Here is a 20,235-nt window from a genome sequence, read left to right as displayed (position 1 = left end):
AATGGGGTGTAAAGGGCGCAATTAGGTGAAATTCCCCTCCCCCCCTCATTTTTTCCTACTTTGCAGCTAAAAATTTGGACCAATCACAACCGAGGGTTCGAAACTATTTTAAACTCATGTGGTGCATGTAGTCTTTTCGTATATACATTGTTTATTCTTCATAACCTTAAGGATACTCGATAGTCAGTCGGTACAATTTTTATATTTTTCATAACCTCGCAGATACTTGATACAATTTTATTTTTATTTTTAATACGAAGTAGATAATTTATTATTTAAGTTTTGGGGACGAGGTTTAAGTTAATGAACAATTCCTTTTTTGAAGAGCACGAGATGTCTGTCATAATGGTGTTCAAATAAGTAGTATCTTACATGTGTGTTCTTGTTTTTTTCCTTCTTTAATTATTCATTTTTTCTGGGTATTGAGAATTCTCTAAATTCCGCCTTTTTTCCTCACAGACTGAGCTTCTTGAACACCAAACAAAAATACCCGTCAAAAACAAGTGAAAAACCCAAACAAAAATTTCTGTGTTTTCTTAGATTTTAGTTGGAAATGAGCCTTTTCATGTTGATTTTGAGCTAAAAATAGTTTTTATTTTTCAAATTTCCTTTACATTTCATGCATTTAGATGTTCGTGGTCCTAATTTCCAAATCTAAAGCTGCTATTTTAGTAAGTTTCCTATCTTTCCTAATTTAATGCCGTAGTAGTTCTTGATTTAACGTGGTAAGTTTTTCGGACATGTAGACTAGATTCAATCCCGGTCTTGAAATAAGATATTCTGACATGGGATATTTTGTTGAATATTTGCAGGGATTTGTGGCATTAGAGTTGCCTTAATTGCTGTTTTTCCTCCACTTTTGACAGCTGATTTAGTTGGAAATAGCAATGAGATTAGGTGAGTTATTGCTTGACAAAATTTTAAAGCAGTAAGATTGTTTTTAGTATTTACTGTCAATTTAGCATTTTATGAGCATTGGGTTGCAGAAATTGGCAGAAATGTAAAGTACATTGGTTTAATTATGTACTTTTATGAGCATTGTCTTGAATTTTGTTGTCAATGTATTGAAAGTTTAAGAATTTGCTGCTTGTATGAAGAATAATTGGAAATTGTTCTTTCTGATATTTAGTAAGTTTGGCCTGAATTTCTGATATTTGAGGTGCATTAACTGCCTCACGTCTAGGGGCATGCTTGGATTAAGGGTAATGTATTAAAGGGGTAATAAAAGTCAAACTAAGGTAATTGAAGGTGATGATGAGGGGATGAAGTGGTGGCAAAGGGAACAAGCTAGTGTTGGCAAGAAGAAAATAAAAGGGAAGGGGGAACAAATACCCTCATCATGGAGAAAATAGTTACCCACCATCCCACTAGGGTGATTATTACCCTCATTTGGGGGTTAATTACTTCACCCCTTCCTCCCTTCTCCTCACAACACCACCACTACCACAACTTCTTATCACAATACCACCACACCACCCTCCTTGCAACCACCTCAAATCACCTTCATTGTCCTTTTATTATGGTGGTTTGACTTTTATTACCCCATAATCCATTACACCCAATCCAAGCGTGCCCTTAAGCTCAATATTTACCCCAAGTGGGTGTATTGTGATTAGAGAGCCATAGAGGGTAATGGTGTAGATGGGATTCGATCCCAATTCCCAAGTCTTGTTACCTTACAAGGTGAGGGTTCATGTATGTTTTCAGTTTTTCCTTCCATTTCCCACAAAATTGTCAGCATTACTTTCAATCTTCTTGGAGGGGAAATGTCATCATGGTTGGAATTGATACAATAGTACTCCCTTCATCCTTAATTAATAGCCCCCATTATATTTAAGGTCATAACTACTTTCAAAAATTATAATTTATAAATTCGCGATACCAATGTAGACTTAATTTGGAACTCCTAGTTAAGGGTATCATTGAGGGTTATATGGGAAAATCAATTTAAGATACTAAATATAGAAAGTGTCCTATCATTTTGAGACAACAAAAATAGAATATTTGGACAGGAGGAGTGTATGAGTAATGACGTGAGACTTGCTTTATCCTGGACTGAGCGTTAATGATTTTGAGGTAATAAAAGCAACATCTATGTGAGCGCAACTATATTCAACTTGGATGTTGTTCGTTTTTCAGTTTCATATAAATTGTTGAATTGCTAAATCTAGTGGAATAGGTGATACAAAGATAGATATAGACTCATGGTATGTAAATATGTGTAGCCAGTAGTTACTACAGGATGAAAAATGTGAGCCACAATATCCACAGTCCATACAGTTCATCATACATCGGCTTTCCGGATATTTCAAAGAGACGCGATTGATTGGCAAGGCCGTACAGTAAAATCAATTTAGCCTTGGAGTCTTGGAGGTTACAATATTCGCCACTGATTTAATTTACTAGTAGTACCTTGCGGTTGTACCACATTACCACTCCATCCTAGTATACTTGAAATGGTCAAAGGAGACAATATAATCAAAGCTGAAAGCCCCAAGTTATATGTGAATTAGCATTCAGTGAGCTGAAATATTACACCTAAGAATAAGATCAATATAGCTTTCTGGTAGTGTACTATTGATAATGAGTGTGCTTATGCAGTTTTGCCATCTCATATTTGCAGTGCATGACTGCATGCATATGTTCAGTGATATATCCTGCAATTATGATGTATTTGCATTTGTTTGCTGTATGTTCCTTTATATTGCTTAAGTCAATTGAAATAAGCTTTTAGTGCTAGCTAGATACTCATAATTGATTTTCTGCTTTGGTCAATGCATCTTGATTTATGTATAATTTCTATGATTAACATCACTCAGGCTTTCAACAGAATGACGCTGACTCATCCACTGGGCAAAGTCACTCTGATAGTTTCAGAAAATCTGCATCTGGTTCGTATTAATCTAATTTTTTCTCATTTTTGCTTGCATGTCGTATCATATTATCATGTTTCTTATGTTAATATTACTATGCAGTAATTTTTCTTATTATCTAAGACAAAAATGAGGGAATAATCAATCACAATATTCAAGGTTGAATTTGCTCCAGAAATTAATAAAGAATGAATTCAGTCAGCTTCATAAAAGGCAAATGTCAACTCAAAAAAATGCATTGAACAGATTCTTTGACATAATCTTGTGTAGAAACGGTTCAGATAAAGTTTAGTTGCCATTACCAGAACTGCTATTTGACTGCATGTATATGGCGACTTTGTATTAGCAACTTTAAATTGAAGAAATGTTTTCGTAAATACTGAAGATTTGAGTATGAACAAAGCACAAAGCCCCTATATTTACAACTCTAAAGTTATAGTTACAACCTAACAATTCGACTATGATCTGAGGAACTCTGATCACACCTTCTACAGAGGATATCTGAGAGGGGTCAGATCATGTGCTACTGTCCAGCACAAACACAAAATCTGTAACTATGAGATTTTAAAACCAACAGCTAATGGAATCATTAGCCTAGAAAGCATACTCAGACAGAAAATTATATACGTTAATTTTCTAAGATCGAAGCAGCTTACCAACTAGGGTGGAAAGGAGATGACGGCAAGGGAAGCAAGAGAAGGAAAGAGAAAGGGAAGGAAGGGTTATAGCATTTCCATAGCTTGATTAAATTCGTAGGAATCGAAGGGTTCTTTTGTTTATTAGAAAAATATAGAGGATTTGGAAGAAAATGAACAGCAGTTTATGTTATTTCCATTTTGTCCAAATTCCACCAGTTATTCCACCCAAGCATTGGAAACCTCTTTTTTTTTGTCGTTTGCTTTCTTTTTCATCCGATTCCTCTCTACCAAACAAGTAGTTGATTGGAAAGATGAGGGATATGTATTCCTCATTGCTAATGTTTGTGCTCTAGCATTTACCAGTAGCTGCAAACTTTGAACATAATTTTTAACCGAGCTTTGCAGCTAATTGCGCTTGATACTTATATAGAGTTCATTAGGTATGAATTTCGTAAAGAACATAAAATCATCCAGTTTCACGCTGGTTGTAGCCGGAGCTATAAAGGATACATAATCTAATTATTCAAGTTACACTCTTGGTGCTATTATATTGATGTAATTGTATCAGTTGTTTATGCAATTCCTGGCTTATATGATTATTGATTATGATTTTAAAGGGTCATATGTGGTGAAAATATCCCATAAATAACATACGGCACTATCTTATTGAGGGAATCTTGCAGTATTTGGAGAAGATGACACTTCACCTGGACATGGCCTGGATGGAAGTTACAGGATATCCAACACTGGTCAGCAGCTTAGTAATTTCTTTTTTTCCAACAACTATATATTTCTTCGTTTTTGCCTAAATAAGGTCACATGCCTCAGGATTGCATCATAATGATCTGGACTTGTACTCGACGCAAAGTTTCGATGAAAGTTTCAGAAAGCCAAAAGCTGGTATTTTCATTTTCTCTTCTCCTTCATCGATGAGAACTTTCAAACAATATTCAGGATATTTAATTATTACCTGTCTAATCTACAATATGTGCGGCTAATGACTTCCAGGGGTCTGTAAGGGTTCTTCTGGCTTCACATCTCTTAACAAGTTAGCTCCTATCTCCAAAAGAGCCTACAAGACACTCAAAGACTGTGCAAGAAACCTAGTTGACTCAGATCTCTTTATTCAGAGCCTAGAAGATTGGATTTTGGAAAATTCTCTTACAGATTCTAACCACGGTGAACAGTATTCATTTGATTCGCCTTTCCAAATTGATGAACTACGCCAGCTTGACTATGCTTTGGAGGGAACCTTTTTTCAGCAACTTTTCCGTATGCCAACCTCCTTTTACTGCTCTAGTGATTTAAAAGAAGAGGAATATTTTGCTTTGGAAGACTTCCTTCACACTGTGGCTGAAGGATTATGGCGTACCTTTTGGCACAAGAGTTCTCCTTCACCATTTGTTGTGTCTTGTGCTCGTCATCCTCGATCAAGGTTCTATTCTCTAGATAAAGCAATATCGAAGGGGAAAGTTGCAGAGCTTTGTGGTGCAGCTTTGATAGCAAGAGACGGAAATGATGTAAATATCCACTGGGACCAAGTGGTTCAATTGTCGTTATTCAAACCTGATATAATGCTGGGAAATAAATTGGGGATCTCATTGAATTCTTTAAGTGAAGCCCTTTTCTATGGCTTTCATATACTTGTTTCAAGGAGGTTGAGCAAACGTTGTGAGTTTAACGATAATTCTGTATTTATTCTGGTTATGGATTCTAAATTTGGAGCAGTGGTGAAGTTAACTGGTGATGTTCGCCATCTTGAGCTGAATATAGACAATCCATATCAGGCAGTGGCTGAATGGATGAAGACTCATTCAGAGGTTAGTGTTTCTACAGTGGACAGAATATGGAACAAATTAGGAAATGCCAATTGGGGTGACTTGGGAACTCTGCAGCTTCTATTGGCAACTTTCTACTCCATTGTCCAATTTGGTGGCTTACCAAGAAAATCAATAGCTTCACTAGCGTCGGACCATAGCCTCCGGCTTCAAAAACGAAGAATTGAGTGTCATCTTTTTGAGACTGAAACTAGGAAGCGTTCCTCTCAAGACTATATCGCACAAGGAGAAAGAGAAATTTTGGAACTCGGGCATGAAGTTAATCCAGCTATCATGCAACAAGCATCACACTTGATGCTTCAAGAGGGTGACATAATACATGTTGAAGATCAGCAACATGGTGAAAAGAGTTTTCAAATCCAAGAGCCATTGTTTGATGAGAAATCCTTTTGCTATAGTGCTATATCACTAGAAAATCCCACGCAGCTGTTAACTTTATATGTGGGTGCTCATCCATCTAGACTAGAACCATCATGGGAAGATATGAGTTTATGGTACCAAGTACAAAGGCAAACCAAAGTTCTAAACGTCATGAGGCAAGCAGGAATTTCGAGCAAATATTTGCCCGAAATTGTCACCTCTGGAAAAATGTTGCATCCTGGTAGTTGTAAGAAGAAAAATCCAAATGAGAAATGTGATCATCCATTGTGTGGAACACCAGTTCTTGTGACATTTCCCATTGGTGATCCTGTTTCATGTATTGTCTCTCAAGATGGGCCATTTTCCTGCGAGGAGGTAATCCGTTGCTGCAAAGATTGTTTGGCAGCCTTGAGAAGCGCAAAGATGGCAAATGTTCAGCATGGAGACATTTGTCCGGAGAATGTGGTGCGTGTTAGTGATGCTCAGGGTTCAAGCAGTAGCTTCTTTTACGTCCCGGTGTCGTGGGGACGGGCTGTTTTGGAGGAAAGAGATGGACCTGCAATGAATTTGTTCTTCTCGTCATCCCACACTCTTCAGCACGGGAAGCTTTGCCCTTCATCTGATGTGGAGAGTCTAGTTTATTTACTCTACTTTTTGTGTGGGGGAAACATGCAGCAACAAGATTCAATTGAATCTGCTCTGCAATGGAGGCAGAGGAGCTGGTCTAAGAGACATATTCAAAGGCACCTTGGTGAAGTTTCTGCAATTCTGAAGGCGTTTGCTGATTATGTAGACACCCTTTGTGGGACTCCTTATCCAGTTGACTATGATGGATGGCTAAAAAGATTGGGTAAGGCTGTCAACGAGTCAGCTGACAAGGGAAAACTGGTTGAAGAAATGTCAAATAACATGAGAATTGAAGATGTTGCTGGTTCTTCAGGGATCTCTGAAGGCGGTTCATGACTCTTTCTTGCTGCCGGAGTTGTACTTTGAATGAGTTTTATGTTCTGTTTATGTAGTATAGTAGGCTCCAACACTGCCATTAGTTTATCTGGAATGCTTAATTGCAGCTGCGCAATTAGCTAGCTAATGTTGTGCATGTTCCTATTGATCCTATTGAGTATTGACCATGTAATAGTGAACATAGGTTTCTTTTGGAGATACAAAATAGTTTTGTAAATGAGCTAACTAAGCTTACATGCATGAGTAGGGCATCAAGGATGCCGATTTGTGCACATTCATGTGACCAGCAATATTATTGGACATTTGGAATTTGGAATTTGGAATTTGGATCAGCTTAAATAATTATGACATGTTTACAGTATCTCTACTATTTACAAACAGGAAGGTGAATAAGGATCAGCATTTTGCAATACATATCCCCCCGCCCTTAAAAAGTTAAAATGGTTAAGACTTATTGTCTCTCTGTTCTCAGCGCAAGTTTAGGGTACGATAACTATCGTGCCCAATCATGCACAACAGGGAAAGAGACAGTGCCGCGGATTTATCAATTGTGTGTCTAAAAATTAAAGTAACTCTATCACACAAAAAGTATTAAAAGTCGCATATACATTCGAAAAGTTAATAAAGATTCGTTCATAAGGTATAAAGAGACCAACATAGAGTTCACCCAAGATCTTGTTAGCCGAAGTTAAAGTTGAGGAGAGAGAAATGGGCTCAATAATCATATTGTTTAATTTTTTTTTTTTTTGCCAATGAGTCACAAGGGAAATACTAACTGTAAATGAGATGTGGGGAGAATCGAACCTGAAAATCGTACATAAACCCTCAATTTTAACTACTAGACCAAAACCTCATTGATACCCAAATCACAACAACAATACTTTTTTTTTTCTTTTTGGCAATAAAAGAAGCTAGTAACCAAAAGAAGAGTTTACAAAAGAAATGTAGCCAACACACCTATATCTAGCCTAAAAAGATAAAAGCAGCATGGGTGCACTTCCCCCACCTTCTAGGAAGGGTTTAGAAGAAGCACATCATTTGCACATCTAACTTAGGCACTACCAACAAAAAAAACTATTCATATCTTCATTTCATCTTATAGCCACTCTATAGATAATGGACCTGATGATAGTGTTCGAATAACATGTCGCCCTTCCAAATTTTGTTGATTCCTATGAATCCAAATTGCATATATTGCCTAAGTGAATAGCATAGCATGAATATGAGGTGTGCTACATCGCTGGTAACCAGCGATGACTTTTGCCCATACCCAGCAAAAAAAAAAAGTAAATTAAAAGAAATCAACTTCAACCTCCATCATCTTCAACCTCTGTCATCTTCAAGCTCTTCCCCTCTGCATTTTCCTTCTCCATCATCTTCCACTCTCTCTCCATTTTCCTCTATACCACTAATTTCATCCTTTTCTAGTTTAACCCATTTGACTAAATCACATTCTTCTTGATTTCTTTGCATCATTTGAGCTTTTAATTTTGTGGATGAGGTAAGAATTCTAGTACAATTGTAAATTTCAACAAATTCTTTATGATTCAACATCACTTGTGCAAATTCATGCATTTTCAACTCTATTATGATTTTCACAATGGTTAGATCTTGAATTGGATTGATCGTATATATGGCTATAATATGTCATTTGGATATACTGTCATTGATTATTTGGTTACTGTCATTGTTGTATTAAATTTAGTCATTGATTATTTGGTTAGTGTCATTGTTGTATTAAATTCTCATTGATTATCTGGTTACTCTTGGTTTGTATTCGTTTTCTAGATGTGTTCTAAAATAATTATGTTTTCTAGTATAAATACTGTCATTGTTTTTATAAATATTGTCATTGCTTTTACAAATACTGTCATTAAGGACAGGAGAAATCATTTGTTGACTTGTCAACATAAACACGTGAAATGACAAAAATACCCCGGGTATGGGCAAATTCATCCGCTGGTGACCAGCGATGTAGCATGCCTCGCATGAATATGTCCATGTTTGTGCTTATTTCGACAAGCTTTTGCAGCATTTATCGCCTCTTGATTAAAATGCAAAATAGTTCTATTAAGTTTAAGCATCTGCATGAGATAAATCCAAATGCCAATAGAGTAATGATGTAATACTCTGTCTTTTTATTAAATTATAAATATATTTAATATATTTACAAAGTATCTGTATTTTTATTAAATTATAAATATATTCATTATATTTATAAAGTATTTTAAAGGAATTCTTAAATAAAAGTTGCATTTAAATATTCATTTAAATGTATTTTAGTAATTAGAAAACATTTATTATATCTATTTCGGGGGGAAAAGTATTTTCAAAATAGATTAGAAGAAATATTTCGGTTTGGAAAAGAAAAAAATATTTAAAAACAAGCCCAAAAAGAATATAAAAGCAAGCCCAAAAGGATTTAAAGCCAAGCCCAACTAGAATTAGAACAAGGACATGATTGTATTTTCCTTCATTAATGAGATCCAGGAAGCCTATAAATACAAACGCTAAACACAAAAACCCACACAATTTCATTAAACCCTTATTTTCTTTCATTTTATCCTCTCTTTTTTTCTCTACCTCTCCATCGTCCCTCTCTCTCTCTCTTCCCGTGTGTCCCGCGACCACCGGCAAACGCCAACAGCAGCAGCCGTGACGCAGTGTGCCGCCTAGCTCCGCCTTCCTGTCGTTGTCGCCCCGCAGATCACCGTGCCCCGAATAATCGTGGTCGGTAGGTATTCTCTCCTCTCCTCTCATATTTTAATTATTTACATGGTCTTATATATAAAAAAAACATTGTTTTGATAATTGTAATTAAATATCTGATTTTAATAATTATGTTATTAATGATTTTTAATTATAATATGAGAGTTAATTTTCAGATTTACTTTAATTGAACAAAGCATGGATTTTTAGGGTTTTAAGTTATTTTTAGTTTTGCTTTATGCTTGGGTTTTAAATTGAAGTATTGGATTGATTAATTAGCATGATTGAAATATTATTTTATGGTGATTGATTATAATTTCAGATTATATTAGAAACCTTAAAGCTTCGATTTTTAGGGTTTTGATGCATGATTTTAATGGATTTTCATACTAGCGTTTCTAGGTATTAATTAGGTTATTTACTTATATTAAAAAAGTAATAATTTCAAATAATTTATGGTGATTTGATTAAAATATGTTTGCTGGAATTTATTTAATCGATGATTAATTAAGGTTTATTAATTTATTTATAGGAGGAGACTTCTAGTTGAGTGTTGAATTGCAAGGTGACCCCTTTTCAAGGTACGTACATGTCTAGGAAATTTTAATACATGTTGTTGTACATGTCAAGTGTGGATTATATTTTTGATTCATGTTTACTTGACTCGTGGAGTATGTTTGTTGAATTTAATCAAACATGATTGATCAAATTATTTAATGTATGTACTTTTAATACATGCATGCAAGGAAGGTAATACATGTTGTACTTTTGATTACACCTTGTTAAGGATGGGATTTATGTTTGTACTTTAATTACAAGCATGTTGTTAATCATGTTGCGTACTTTTAATTACGTGCATGTCAAGGAGGTTAATCGTGTTTTGTACTTTTAATTACAAGCATGTCAATGAGGTTAGGCAAGGTTTTTCGTACCTTTTATGGCACAACCCTCATGTTAATTCAGTCATGATGGGTTAGCTCTCTTGTTAACTTAAACATGTTGAGTCAAGGGGGATAGTTAATAAACTAATTCAAAAACCAAGTGTTTCTTTGATCACAAGTCTTAACGGATATTAAAAAGGAATTGTTTAATTGTTATGTGTTTGTTTTATTTAATTGAGTCGCTGAGTCAGCCTTTGAATAAAGTATTAATAACGTAAAGTGAATGAGGATAAGCTTAAAATATTCTGGAACGTATACACGTAGAGTGAATATAAGGGGGAGGTCCATAGGCTTTGTCCTTTGGATGTCCGTTGTGGTGCAGGACGTTGCACCATTGTTTTAATAGTTACTTATGCGCCGAAACTTCGTCACAGGATTGTGACATAGTTTATTTAATAGCTGGGTAGCCCCATGCTAGTCCTTAGTAGACACAAGGTAGGAACCCGGTTCAAGCTTAATCCAATACTTCTAATTAAATTGAAGTAGTAAAGTTAGGGGTTGTGTCAAGAGTCGAGTCTTGCATTTTTAGTTTTCTCTTCATGATAAGTTGATTTTATGGATGTGCCTTTTGCATGCGAACTTATTCAATTGTTTGAGAGTGAAGCATGTTTAGTTTAGTTTGTTGTAGCTTGTATGACTCAGCTTTGCTGATTATGTGCTTTCATGTTGTTTTTTGTCATGGCCTATTCCATAATGACCCTTTGATATTCACTTGCTTTATTGGTGAGTAATATTTTTAATGTTGGACCTTTAGAGCTAGCTTGCAGGCCGGTGAAGTTACGCCAGCATTCGGGATTGGGAATGCTGAGAGTGTTTTACTTGCATGACTTTTATAAACTCTATTTTGATTAATGTCTAGAAAATGGTTTTATTAGTTAATGGATTTATTTAAGTTGGATTTTATTTGGGGCATTTAATGGGTCTGAATTGTAAGGAGGTCATTAAATGTTTAATTCAGTTTAAAAGTTAGTTATTAGTACTATTGCGTTATTATGGTACTTAGCCTTAATCGTTATCACGGTAGCAGTAATACTTTAGTAATTCCTTTTATTTATTCAAGAAAATAGTTTTAGAAAAGAAATGAATTATTAGGGTGTTACACATGACACTATAGAAAAAGATATTCTCAATGCACTCTAACTCAGAACGACAAAAAACACATAAGGAATCATTTGGAATGTTCCATATATAGCAAGTCTGTCTTTAGTAGCCAATATGTGTAAGATGGCTAGCCAAGTAAACAAAATACTCCTTGGACTAGCTTTCTTATTGCAAATCAAGTGTTACCAAGGGATGTTAATAGTCACATCTACCAGCAATCAGTAGAGCTTGTTAATAGAAAATTTCAACCATGTAACACAACTCTGCAAACCCCCATAACTTTGAATATAACTTCTTCATTAAAGAAATTTTTAAGCACTCATGAAATACCTGTAGATACTCCGTATATCTTATCTCTAATAAGAGTGGAGCCATGTAATCCATAACTTGTCTTGATTTTGAGAGATTGCCCAAAATAGTTTAAAAATATCAGCTTTAAACCAGCTAACAAGCTCAACAAAGTTCTAACCGCTAGGTGCCTTGGTTAAGAACAACTTATCCCAAGCTACTAAGGCCTTTTTGGAATAATCAGACCCACCAGTAGTCCACAAAAATACTCATGCAAATCCTCTAAGCTTCTTTTATCACCTTTATGGCATGAGGAAGATTTATCTACAATATTTCTGCATAGTTAGTTACTAACTGGAGCCTGCCGGAATAAGAAAGTGCCTTTGATGATCAAGATCTCACTTTTGAAACCATTTTCTCAATATTGGAGTGCCTCTTGCTTCTAAAAAGCCTTTTTATCTCAACGCAACCGTAATACTTCGTGTAGACACCTAATTTGTGTCTCTCCATTGGGATGATGACGAAACCATTATCCTTGTTAGGCGATTGGAGTAACTCCAGGCGGAAATCCCAATTGCTAAGAATACCTCCGAAATCCAAAATCCAATCCCCGAGACCGTTCCCCTCCCGGAACTTGGTACAAAATACAACTTCCAAAATCCAATTTCAAAATCCAAGTTCAATCTCAACTAGTAGATCATCCCATTGGTCTTACTAGGCCTTTTCCACTCAAAATCATATAAGGAAAGTCAAATTCGGGCGCCGACCCACAAAACCGAGCATGCCGGGCCCCGCCCCGTAAAACCGGAATTCAAAAACCCGAGAAAGGTTTGTTTTTAGACGCAAATTCAAGCCTTAACCTACAAGAAAACACTACAAGCCAAACATTGTACTATTCGTACGAAGGTACACCCATACAAGACAAATCAAGGACAACATCTTTCCGTCCTTTTTGGCGGCATTCAGGCCACCTCAGCAGCGCCCAGCGCTGGCCTGGCGCCAGGCGCTGGCGTGTGCTGGCGTTTTGCACCATTTGCCTCCTATAAATACCCCTCATTTCCATCGAAAAAAGGGAGAGCACAACACATATAACGTCGTAATTTCGACATTACTCCTCACAATACAAACTTCAAAACTCTTCAAAACACATACAAAAAGTCCTAAATTCAAGAGAAATTGGGAGCTCGAGCCTAAGGTTAACTAGGTAAATCCGAATACGATTTCAATTAATCATGCTATTTTGATTTCAAATGATTAGCAAGTTGGTGTTTTTTTTGTCATAAAAAACACCACTTGCAACAATCATACATGCCTTTTCAAAAATACAAACTTTTTCAAAATACAAAATACAAACTTTCAAGATTCAAGGATGTTCAAAGTTTCTTGCATTCATCTCTTTGAACTAGAATCACCTTCAATTATGGATTAATCAAAGATGACACCTTTTGGCATTTAAAGGTTTAATATTTTGAGATTCAAAACTCCATTTTTCAATATACAAGTTCAAGTCTTCAAATTTCAACATACAAGTTCAAGTTTTCAAATTTCAATCATTTCAAGTTCAAAGTTTCAATCTTTTCAAGTTCAAACCTTTCAATATTCAAGCTTTCAATTTCAAGTTCAATATGCAAAATCTAGGACATTTGGGTTGAGCAACCTCTCCCAAGTTGAGATTTTTGGCTTTGAATTCGTGTCGGGCGCACTTATTTTTAAGGAGCCGCTTGGCGTTCGAATCTCATGTGCCCAAGTACAAATTTCAATATCGCAATTTCAATATCGCACTTTCAATGTCGCACTTTCAATATCGCACTTTCAATACGCAATTTCAATATCGCAATTTCAATTTCGCACTTTCAATTCCGCACCTTTACTTGCCTAGACCATTTCTAGGCAATGTGGACCTACTCCCTAGTCCTTTTCTAGGGGGTCTTGTATTTACTAACTCCGCACTTTATTTAGTATTGTGATGTTGCTTTATGTGCTTTATCGCTTTCATCACCAACATGCTAAATAAAACAAAATACAAAGGTTACATCACGCTTAACGAAGATATTTTTGGACAAACCGGCCTTAGGTTCCTTAAATCAATCTTTAAAGCGAAGTGACCACCGTACAATTAGAAATTCTATTTTGTTCTAATTTGCAAACCCACATAGTCTAATCTTAGGGTTTATTTTCGAAACAATGTTGTGCCAACGTACTTGAATATTTCTAAAGCTCGCCGAATAAGCATTTTCGTTCCCGAGCCCGGATCTCACCCATCCGTTTCAAGGATTCAAGGCCTTATCCAAAAATAGAGTCATTGTGCGGTCTTCCCAAACGAGACCTAAAATAAGTTTGGTGGCAACTCCTTCGAGGGGCAAAAACAATTCAACGGTTCTCTAAACGAACCGCCGCGTGGCAAACCCCCCCCCCCCCCCATTGTAGGAAACGAGAAAAAGATCAAAAAAAAACCCCCTACAGTAAATTGGCGACTCTGCTGGGGAATTTTCTAATTTCAATTTCGAAAATGAGAGCAGATTTCGAGCAACCAGCCACTGATCTGCCGAAGTACTGGATGCCAGCATTGGCGCCAGGCGCAGCCCCTGCGCCCAACGCCGCTGCCTGCATCAAGGACAGTGGCTCACAGTGGCTTGTTGCCCACTTTTGCTCAACTTTTCGTGTTGGGAGTTAGTCTGTTTTTGCATCTGGAAGGACGCTCCCAAGCCTCGTGAATGAGTGCCGAAAAACGGGCTTTTACAAATACAAATTCAAGTACGATTTCAATTTCAATTTCTAGGCATTTCATGCATTTTTCGAAAACCATATTGTGCAAAATGAATTTCTACCTTTGCCCAAATGGATGTGTTCTACATTCGGGCTAGCCCCGGGGGCAACGAAATGGTGACTCTCCATACGGTTCCCGACCAAAGTGTGTGACCATTTCCGCGCCTACCGAAACTTGGCATTTGCTTGACATTCCCGATGTCAAGTATGGAGGCTGTCTGCCGACACACACTTCCCTTAGGCGGAACGTGAAAGCTTGTCGCCGGATCCGTCTCTTAGCCGAGTACCTTTTTGACACCCAAAGCCGACCACTTGCATCATACAAAAACTTAGACCGACCTTAGGTTGAGATATCGCATTCATATTCGTGATTAGTGTGACAACGTGCTACTTGGGCATTGTGTGGGCGTCTTTGCACGCGTGAATGGCTAACCTTGAGTTCTAGCTTGCCAAAACCAATTAGCCTCCAACTAGGAAACCAAACCCCTAGGAGCATCATTCAAACCTCATGCATCTAAATCGCCGATTTTAGGGTCTTTAGGAGTGTCACTCCATTTGATTCAAAACCCTTAAACACGCCTTACGCACAAATGCCAAACTCAAAATTCAATCCAACGGCGTTATAATGCCGGATTTTCGAGTCCAAATTCCAAGTTCCAAAGTCAAAGTTCAATCCAACGGCGTCATAATGCCGGATTTTCGAGTCAAAATTCCAACTTTCAAAATTTAATCCAACGGCGTCATAATGCCGGATTTTCCATTTCAAATTCCAATTTTCAAGTTCTAAATTTAAATCCAACGACGTCATATTGCCGGATTTTCGAGTCAAAAATCCAAGTTCCGAGCTCAAAATGCAATCCAACGGCGTCATAATGCCGGATTTTCTATTTTCAACACCTCAAATCTCCAAGTAAAGTCCAAATCCAACGGCGTCATAATGCCGGATTTCTAGTCCAAATTCCAAGTTTCAAAGTTCAATCCAAATTTTCTAGTTCAAAACTTCAATTTTCAAGTCCAAATCCAACGGCGCCATAATGCCGGATCTTCCAAACTCAAGCTTCGATTTTCAAGTCAACCCAACGACGTCATAATGCCGGATTTCCTAGTCTTCAAGTTTCAAGTTCAAATTCAAACTTTCTAGTCCAAAACTTCAATTTTCAAACACAACCCAACGGCGCCATAATGCCGGATTTTCTAGTCCAAATTTCGAGTTTCATGTTCCAAGTCAAGACTCAATCCAACGGCGCCTTAATGCCGGATTTTCTAGTCCAAATTTCAAACTTCAAACTTCAAAGTCAAAAACCACAAATCCAACGGCGTCATGCCGGATTTTCTATTTCAAACATTCAAGTCTTCAAGCATCGAAGTCAAGTTGCCAATTCCAAACCTCAAAGTTCGAATGCCAAAGTTCATGACCGGCGTAATGCCAACTTTTCAACTCCAACTTTCAAACCTCAAATTCCATGTCAATCTTTCGAATTTCAAGTCCTATGCTCAAAACTTCAAATTCCAAATACATGCCGTCGTAATGTCGACCTCAAGCTCGAAGTTCAAAAATTCCAAACCTTCAAATTTCAAATCCTACACTCCAAGTCCGCGGCGGCATAATGCCGGACTGTCAAGTTCCCAAATTCAAATATCCACGGCAACATAATGCCGGATTTTCCCAAATACAAAGCTTCATGTTCTACATACAAAATGCATCCCTTTCCATTTCAAAATTCAAACTTTGAGTCAAACTCAAATTTCAATCGGGTTGAAAATCCCCTGAAATAATACAAGTTCAAATCCACGGGTTGAAAATCCCCTGAAATAATACAAGATCAAATCCACGGGTTGAAAATCCCCTGAAATAATACAAGTTCAAATCCACGGGTTGAAAATCCCCTGAAATAATACAAGTTCAAATCCACGGGTTGAAAATCCCCTGAAATAATACAAGTTCCAATTCGACGGGTTGAAAATCCCCTCAAATAATACAAACTCCAATTCCAATGGGTTGAAACTCCCCTAAAATATTGACGGGTTGAAATTCCCTTAAAATAATACAAAATCAATCCCTTTCAATTGGGTTGAAATTCCTTTCAAATACTCCAAGTCCAATGGGTTGAAACTCCCCCAAAATATTGACGGGTTGAGATTCCCTTTAAATAATACAAAATCAATCTCTTTCAATCGGGTTGAAATCCCCTTCAAATATTCCAAGTCCAATGGGTCGAAATTCCCTTGGAAATTCAATTTCCTAGTACAAAATGCATCCCTTTCCATTTCAAAATTCAAACTTTGAGTCAAACTCAAATTTCAATCGGGTTGAAAATCCCCTGAAATATTACAAGTTCAAATCCACGGGTTGAAAATCCCCTGAAATAATACAAGTTCAAATCCACGGGTTGAAAATCCCCTGAAATAATACAAGTTCCAATTCGACGTGTTGAAAATCCCCTGAAATAATACAAGTTCCAATTCGACGGGTTGAAAATCCCTTGAAATAACACAAGTTCCAATTCGACGGGTTGAAACTCCCCAGAAGTAATATAAGTTCAAGATTCCATCTACGGGTTGAAAATCCCCTGAAATAATTCAAATTCCAATGGGTTGAAATTCCCTTCAAATACTCCAAGTCCAATGGGTTGAAACTCCCCCAAAATAGTGACGGGTTGAGATTCCATTTAAATAATACAAAATCAATCTCTTTCAATCGGGTTGAAATCCCCTTCAAATATTCCAAGTCCAATGGGTCGAAATTCCCTTGGAAATTCAATTTCCTAGTACAAGCCCAATTTCCATGTCCTAGGGCGGGTTGAAATCCCCTTCAAATAAGTTCAATTTCCAATAGATCGAAATACTCTTTTTCGACATTTCAAGTTCTAGTACTAGAGCCAACTTTCACAAAAGAATGAACGCTCCTCTCAAACATTTCCAACGGGTTGCAAATCCCGAATACAAGTACAAAATCCAAAAATCCCGAATCTTCGGAGTGGCACTTAGAGTCAAGTCTAGGTCTCATTCATTGCATGCATATCATATCATGTGTCGGGGAGTCCAAGTTCTAAAACTGTCTGGTGTGTCCTAACTAGGAGTCCAAAGATCCTGTGGGTTCGTGTAGGGGGTTTTTTTTTTGATCTTTTTCCCGTTTCCTACAATGGGGGTTTGGCACGCGACGGTTCGTTTAGAGAACCGTTGAATTGCTTTTGCACCTCGAAGGAGTCGCCACCAAACTTCTTTTAGGTCTCGTTTGGGAAGACCGCACAATGACTCTATTTTTGGATAAGGCCTTGAATCCTTGAAACGGATGGTTGAGATCCGGGCTCGGGAACGAAATGCTTATTCGGCGAGCTTTAGAAATATTCAAGTACATTGGCACAACATTGTTTCGAAAATAAACCCTAAGATTAGACTATGTGGGTTTGCAAATTAGAAAAAAATAGAATTTCTAATTGTACGGTGATCACTTTTCTTTAAAGATTGATTTAAGGAACCTAAGGCCGGTTTGTCCAAAAATATCTTCGTTAAGCGTGATGTAACCTTTGTATTTTGCTGTATTTAGCATGTTGGTGATGAAAGCGATAAAGCACATAAAGCAACATCACAATACTAAATAAAGTGCGGAATTAGTAAATACAAGACCCCCTAGAAAAGGACTAGGGAGTAGGTCCACATTGCCTAGAAATGGACTAGGCAAGTAAGGGTGCGGAATTGAAATTGCGATATTAAAATTGCGGTATTGAAATTGCGATATTGAAATTGCGGTATTGAAAGTGCGATATTGAAAGTGCGATATTGAAAGTGCGATATTGAAATTGCGATATTGAAATTTGTACTTGGGCACATGAGATCCGAACGCCAAGCGGCTCCTTAAAAATAAGTGCGCCCGACACGAATTCAAAGCCAAAAATCTCAACTTGGGAGAGGTTGCTCAACCCAAATGTCCTAGATTTTGCATATTGAACTTGAAATTCAAAGCTTGAATATTGAAAGGTTTGAACTTGAAAAGATTGAAACTTTGAACTTGAAATGATTGAAATTTGAAAACTTGAACTTGTATGTTGAAATTTGAAGACTTGAACTTGTATATTGAAAAATGGAGTTTTGAATCTCAAAAGATTAAACCTTTAAATGCTAAAAGGTGTCATCTTTGATTACTCCATGCTTGAAGGTGATTCTAGTTCAAAGAGATGAATGCAAGCAACCTTGAACATCCTTGAATCTTGAAAGTTTGTATTTTGTATTTTGAAAAAGTTTGTATTTTTGAAAAGGCATGTATGATTGTTGCAAGTGGTGTTTTTTATGACAAAAAAAACACCAACTTGCTAATCATTTGAAATCAAAATAGCATGATTAATTGAAATGGGATTCGGAATTACCTAGTTAAGCTTAGGCTCGAGCTCCCAATTGCTCTTGAATTTAGGACTTTTTGTATGTGTTTTGAAGAGTTTTAAAGTTTGTATTGTGAGGAGTAATGTCGAAATTACGACGTTATATGTGTTGTGCTCTCTCTTTTTTCGATGGAAATGAGGGGTATTTATAGGAGGGAAATGGTGCAAAACTCCAGCACACACCAGCGCCTGGCGCCAGGCCAGAGCTGGGCGCTGCTGACGTGAGCTGAATGCCGCCAAAAGGACGTAAAGATGCCGTCCTTGATTTGTCTTGTATGGGTGTACCTTCGTACGAATAGTACGATGTTTGTCTTGTAGTGTTTTCTTGGAGGTTAAGGCTTGAATTTGCGTCTAAAAACAAACCTTTCTCGGGATTTTGAATTCTGGTTTTACGGGGCGGGGCCCGACATGCTCGGTTTTGTGGGTCGGCGCCCGAATTTGACTGGCCTTATATGATTTTGAGTGGAAAAGGCCTAGTAAGACCAATGGGATGGTCCACTAGTTGAGATTGTACTTGGATCTTGAAATTGGATTTTGGAAGTTGTATTTTGTACCGAGTTCCGGGAGGGGAACGACCTCGGGGATTGGATTTTGGACTTTGGATTTCGGAGGTATTCTTAGCAATTGGGATTTCCGCCTGGATTTACTCCAATCGCCTAACCAGGATAATGGTTCAAAGGGGAGACACAAATTAGGTGTCTACAGAAGCCCCCACTTTGACTGAGCGTTCGGTTAGGAAAGCGCAAGTCAAAGTATTTCGAAAGGGACGGAGAATGGTCAAGATGTTATGCAATCGAGACCACTCTTTGTACGCCGGTACCTGCACAAAAAAGGCGTTAGAAAAAGGATAGAGTCTACCTCGGTGCGGTTGGTGATGACTTCGATTTGTACTTGTATTTTTCCGCCTTCAGTTCAGGACGGAGCTTGGCATCGAAAATTTTGAATTTTTTTTGAATCTTGGATTTTGAACTTTGACACTCGGAGTTAATCCGTTGGGATGTGCTTTGCTGGGGATAAGAGCTTTTTACTGGCCCTTAAAATATTGAACTTTGATTGACTTTCCCGGAGCTTGGGTCCGTTAGGAGTTGGGCGCCTGAGTCGTTGTATTTTTTGGACTTTGTATTCTTGAAATATTCATCTGTTTGTACTTGGAGATACAGGTGTATACCCGTATTTTCGATGGATGGTTTGATGCGATGTTTGATGCTTGGTGCGGAAGACCGTAGCAGCAAAGGGCGTGCAATCAGCACAAGAGACCGCGCGCGCTGCAGACCTGCGCATGCAGCAGGTCAGCGCTGGGCGCTGGTGCGGTGCCTGGCGCTGGGCTGTACTATATAAGTGCCCCTTGCCGTGCCATTTTGAGGCACATTCACTTGAAATTT

The 20,235-nt window shown here is 37.5% G+C and overlaps 1 protein-coding gene across 2 annotated transcripts; it reads left to right on the top strand.

Annotated features, from left to right (window-relative positions):
• The first annotated feature begins 285 nt into the window (after nucleotides 1-285).
• On the top strand, nucleotides 286-6,995 carry LOC110803543 (uncharacterized). Of its 2 annotated transcripts, none has more exons than XM_022009063.2 (6): nucleotides 286-671; nucleotides 813-897; nucleotides 2,820-2,891; nucleotides 4,195-4,260; nucleotides 4,340-4,411; nucleotides 4,520-6,995. In XM_022009063.2, exons 2-6 carry the CDS (start codon nucleotides 888-890, stop codon nucleotides 6,670-6,672), a joined length of 2,373 nt encoding a protein of 790 aa, XP_021864755.1. In that variant the 5' UTR covers nucleotides 286-671; nucleotides 813-887; the 3' UTR covers nucleotides 6,673-6,995. The 2 variants fall into 2 exon arrangements, with proteins under 2 accessions (XP_021864755.1, XP_021864756.1); XM_022009064.2 differs by having other exon boundaries at nucleotides 304-725.
• The last annotated feature ends 13,240 nt before the right edge of the window (nucleotides 6,996-20,235 follow it).

This window comes from Spinacia oleracea, chromosome 4, assembly GCF_020520425.1.
Source record: "Spinacia oleracea cultivar Varoflay chromosome 4, BTI_SOV_V1, whole genome shotgun sequence".
NCBI lineage: Eukaryota > Viridiplantae > Streptophyta > Magnoliopsida > Caryophyllales > Amaranthaceae > Spinacia > Spinacia oleracea.
The sequence above is the reverse complement of the archived record's forward strand: the minus strand, read 5'-3'. Positions and strand labels throughout refer to the sequence as shown.

Coding starts and splice junctions, on each gene's coding strand:
- LOC110803543 (XM_022009063.2), top strand. Junction 2,892..4,194: donor TTTCAGAAAATCTGCATCTG/GTTCGTATTAAT, acceptor GGAATCTTGCAG/TATTTGGAGAAGATGACACT. Junction 4,261..4,339: donor TTACAGGATATCCAACACTG/GTCAGCAGCTTA, acceptor CACATGCCTCAG/GATTGCATCATAATGATCTG.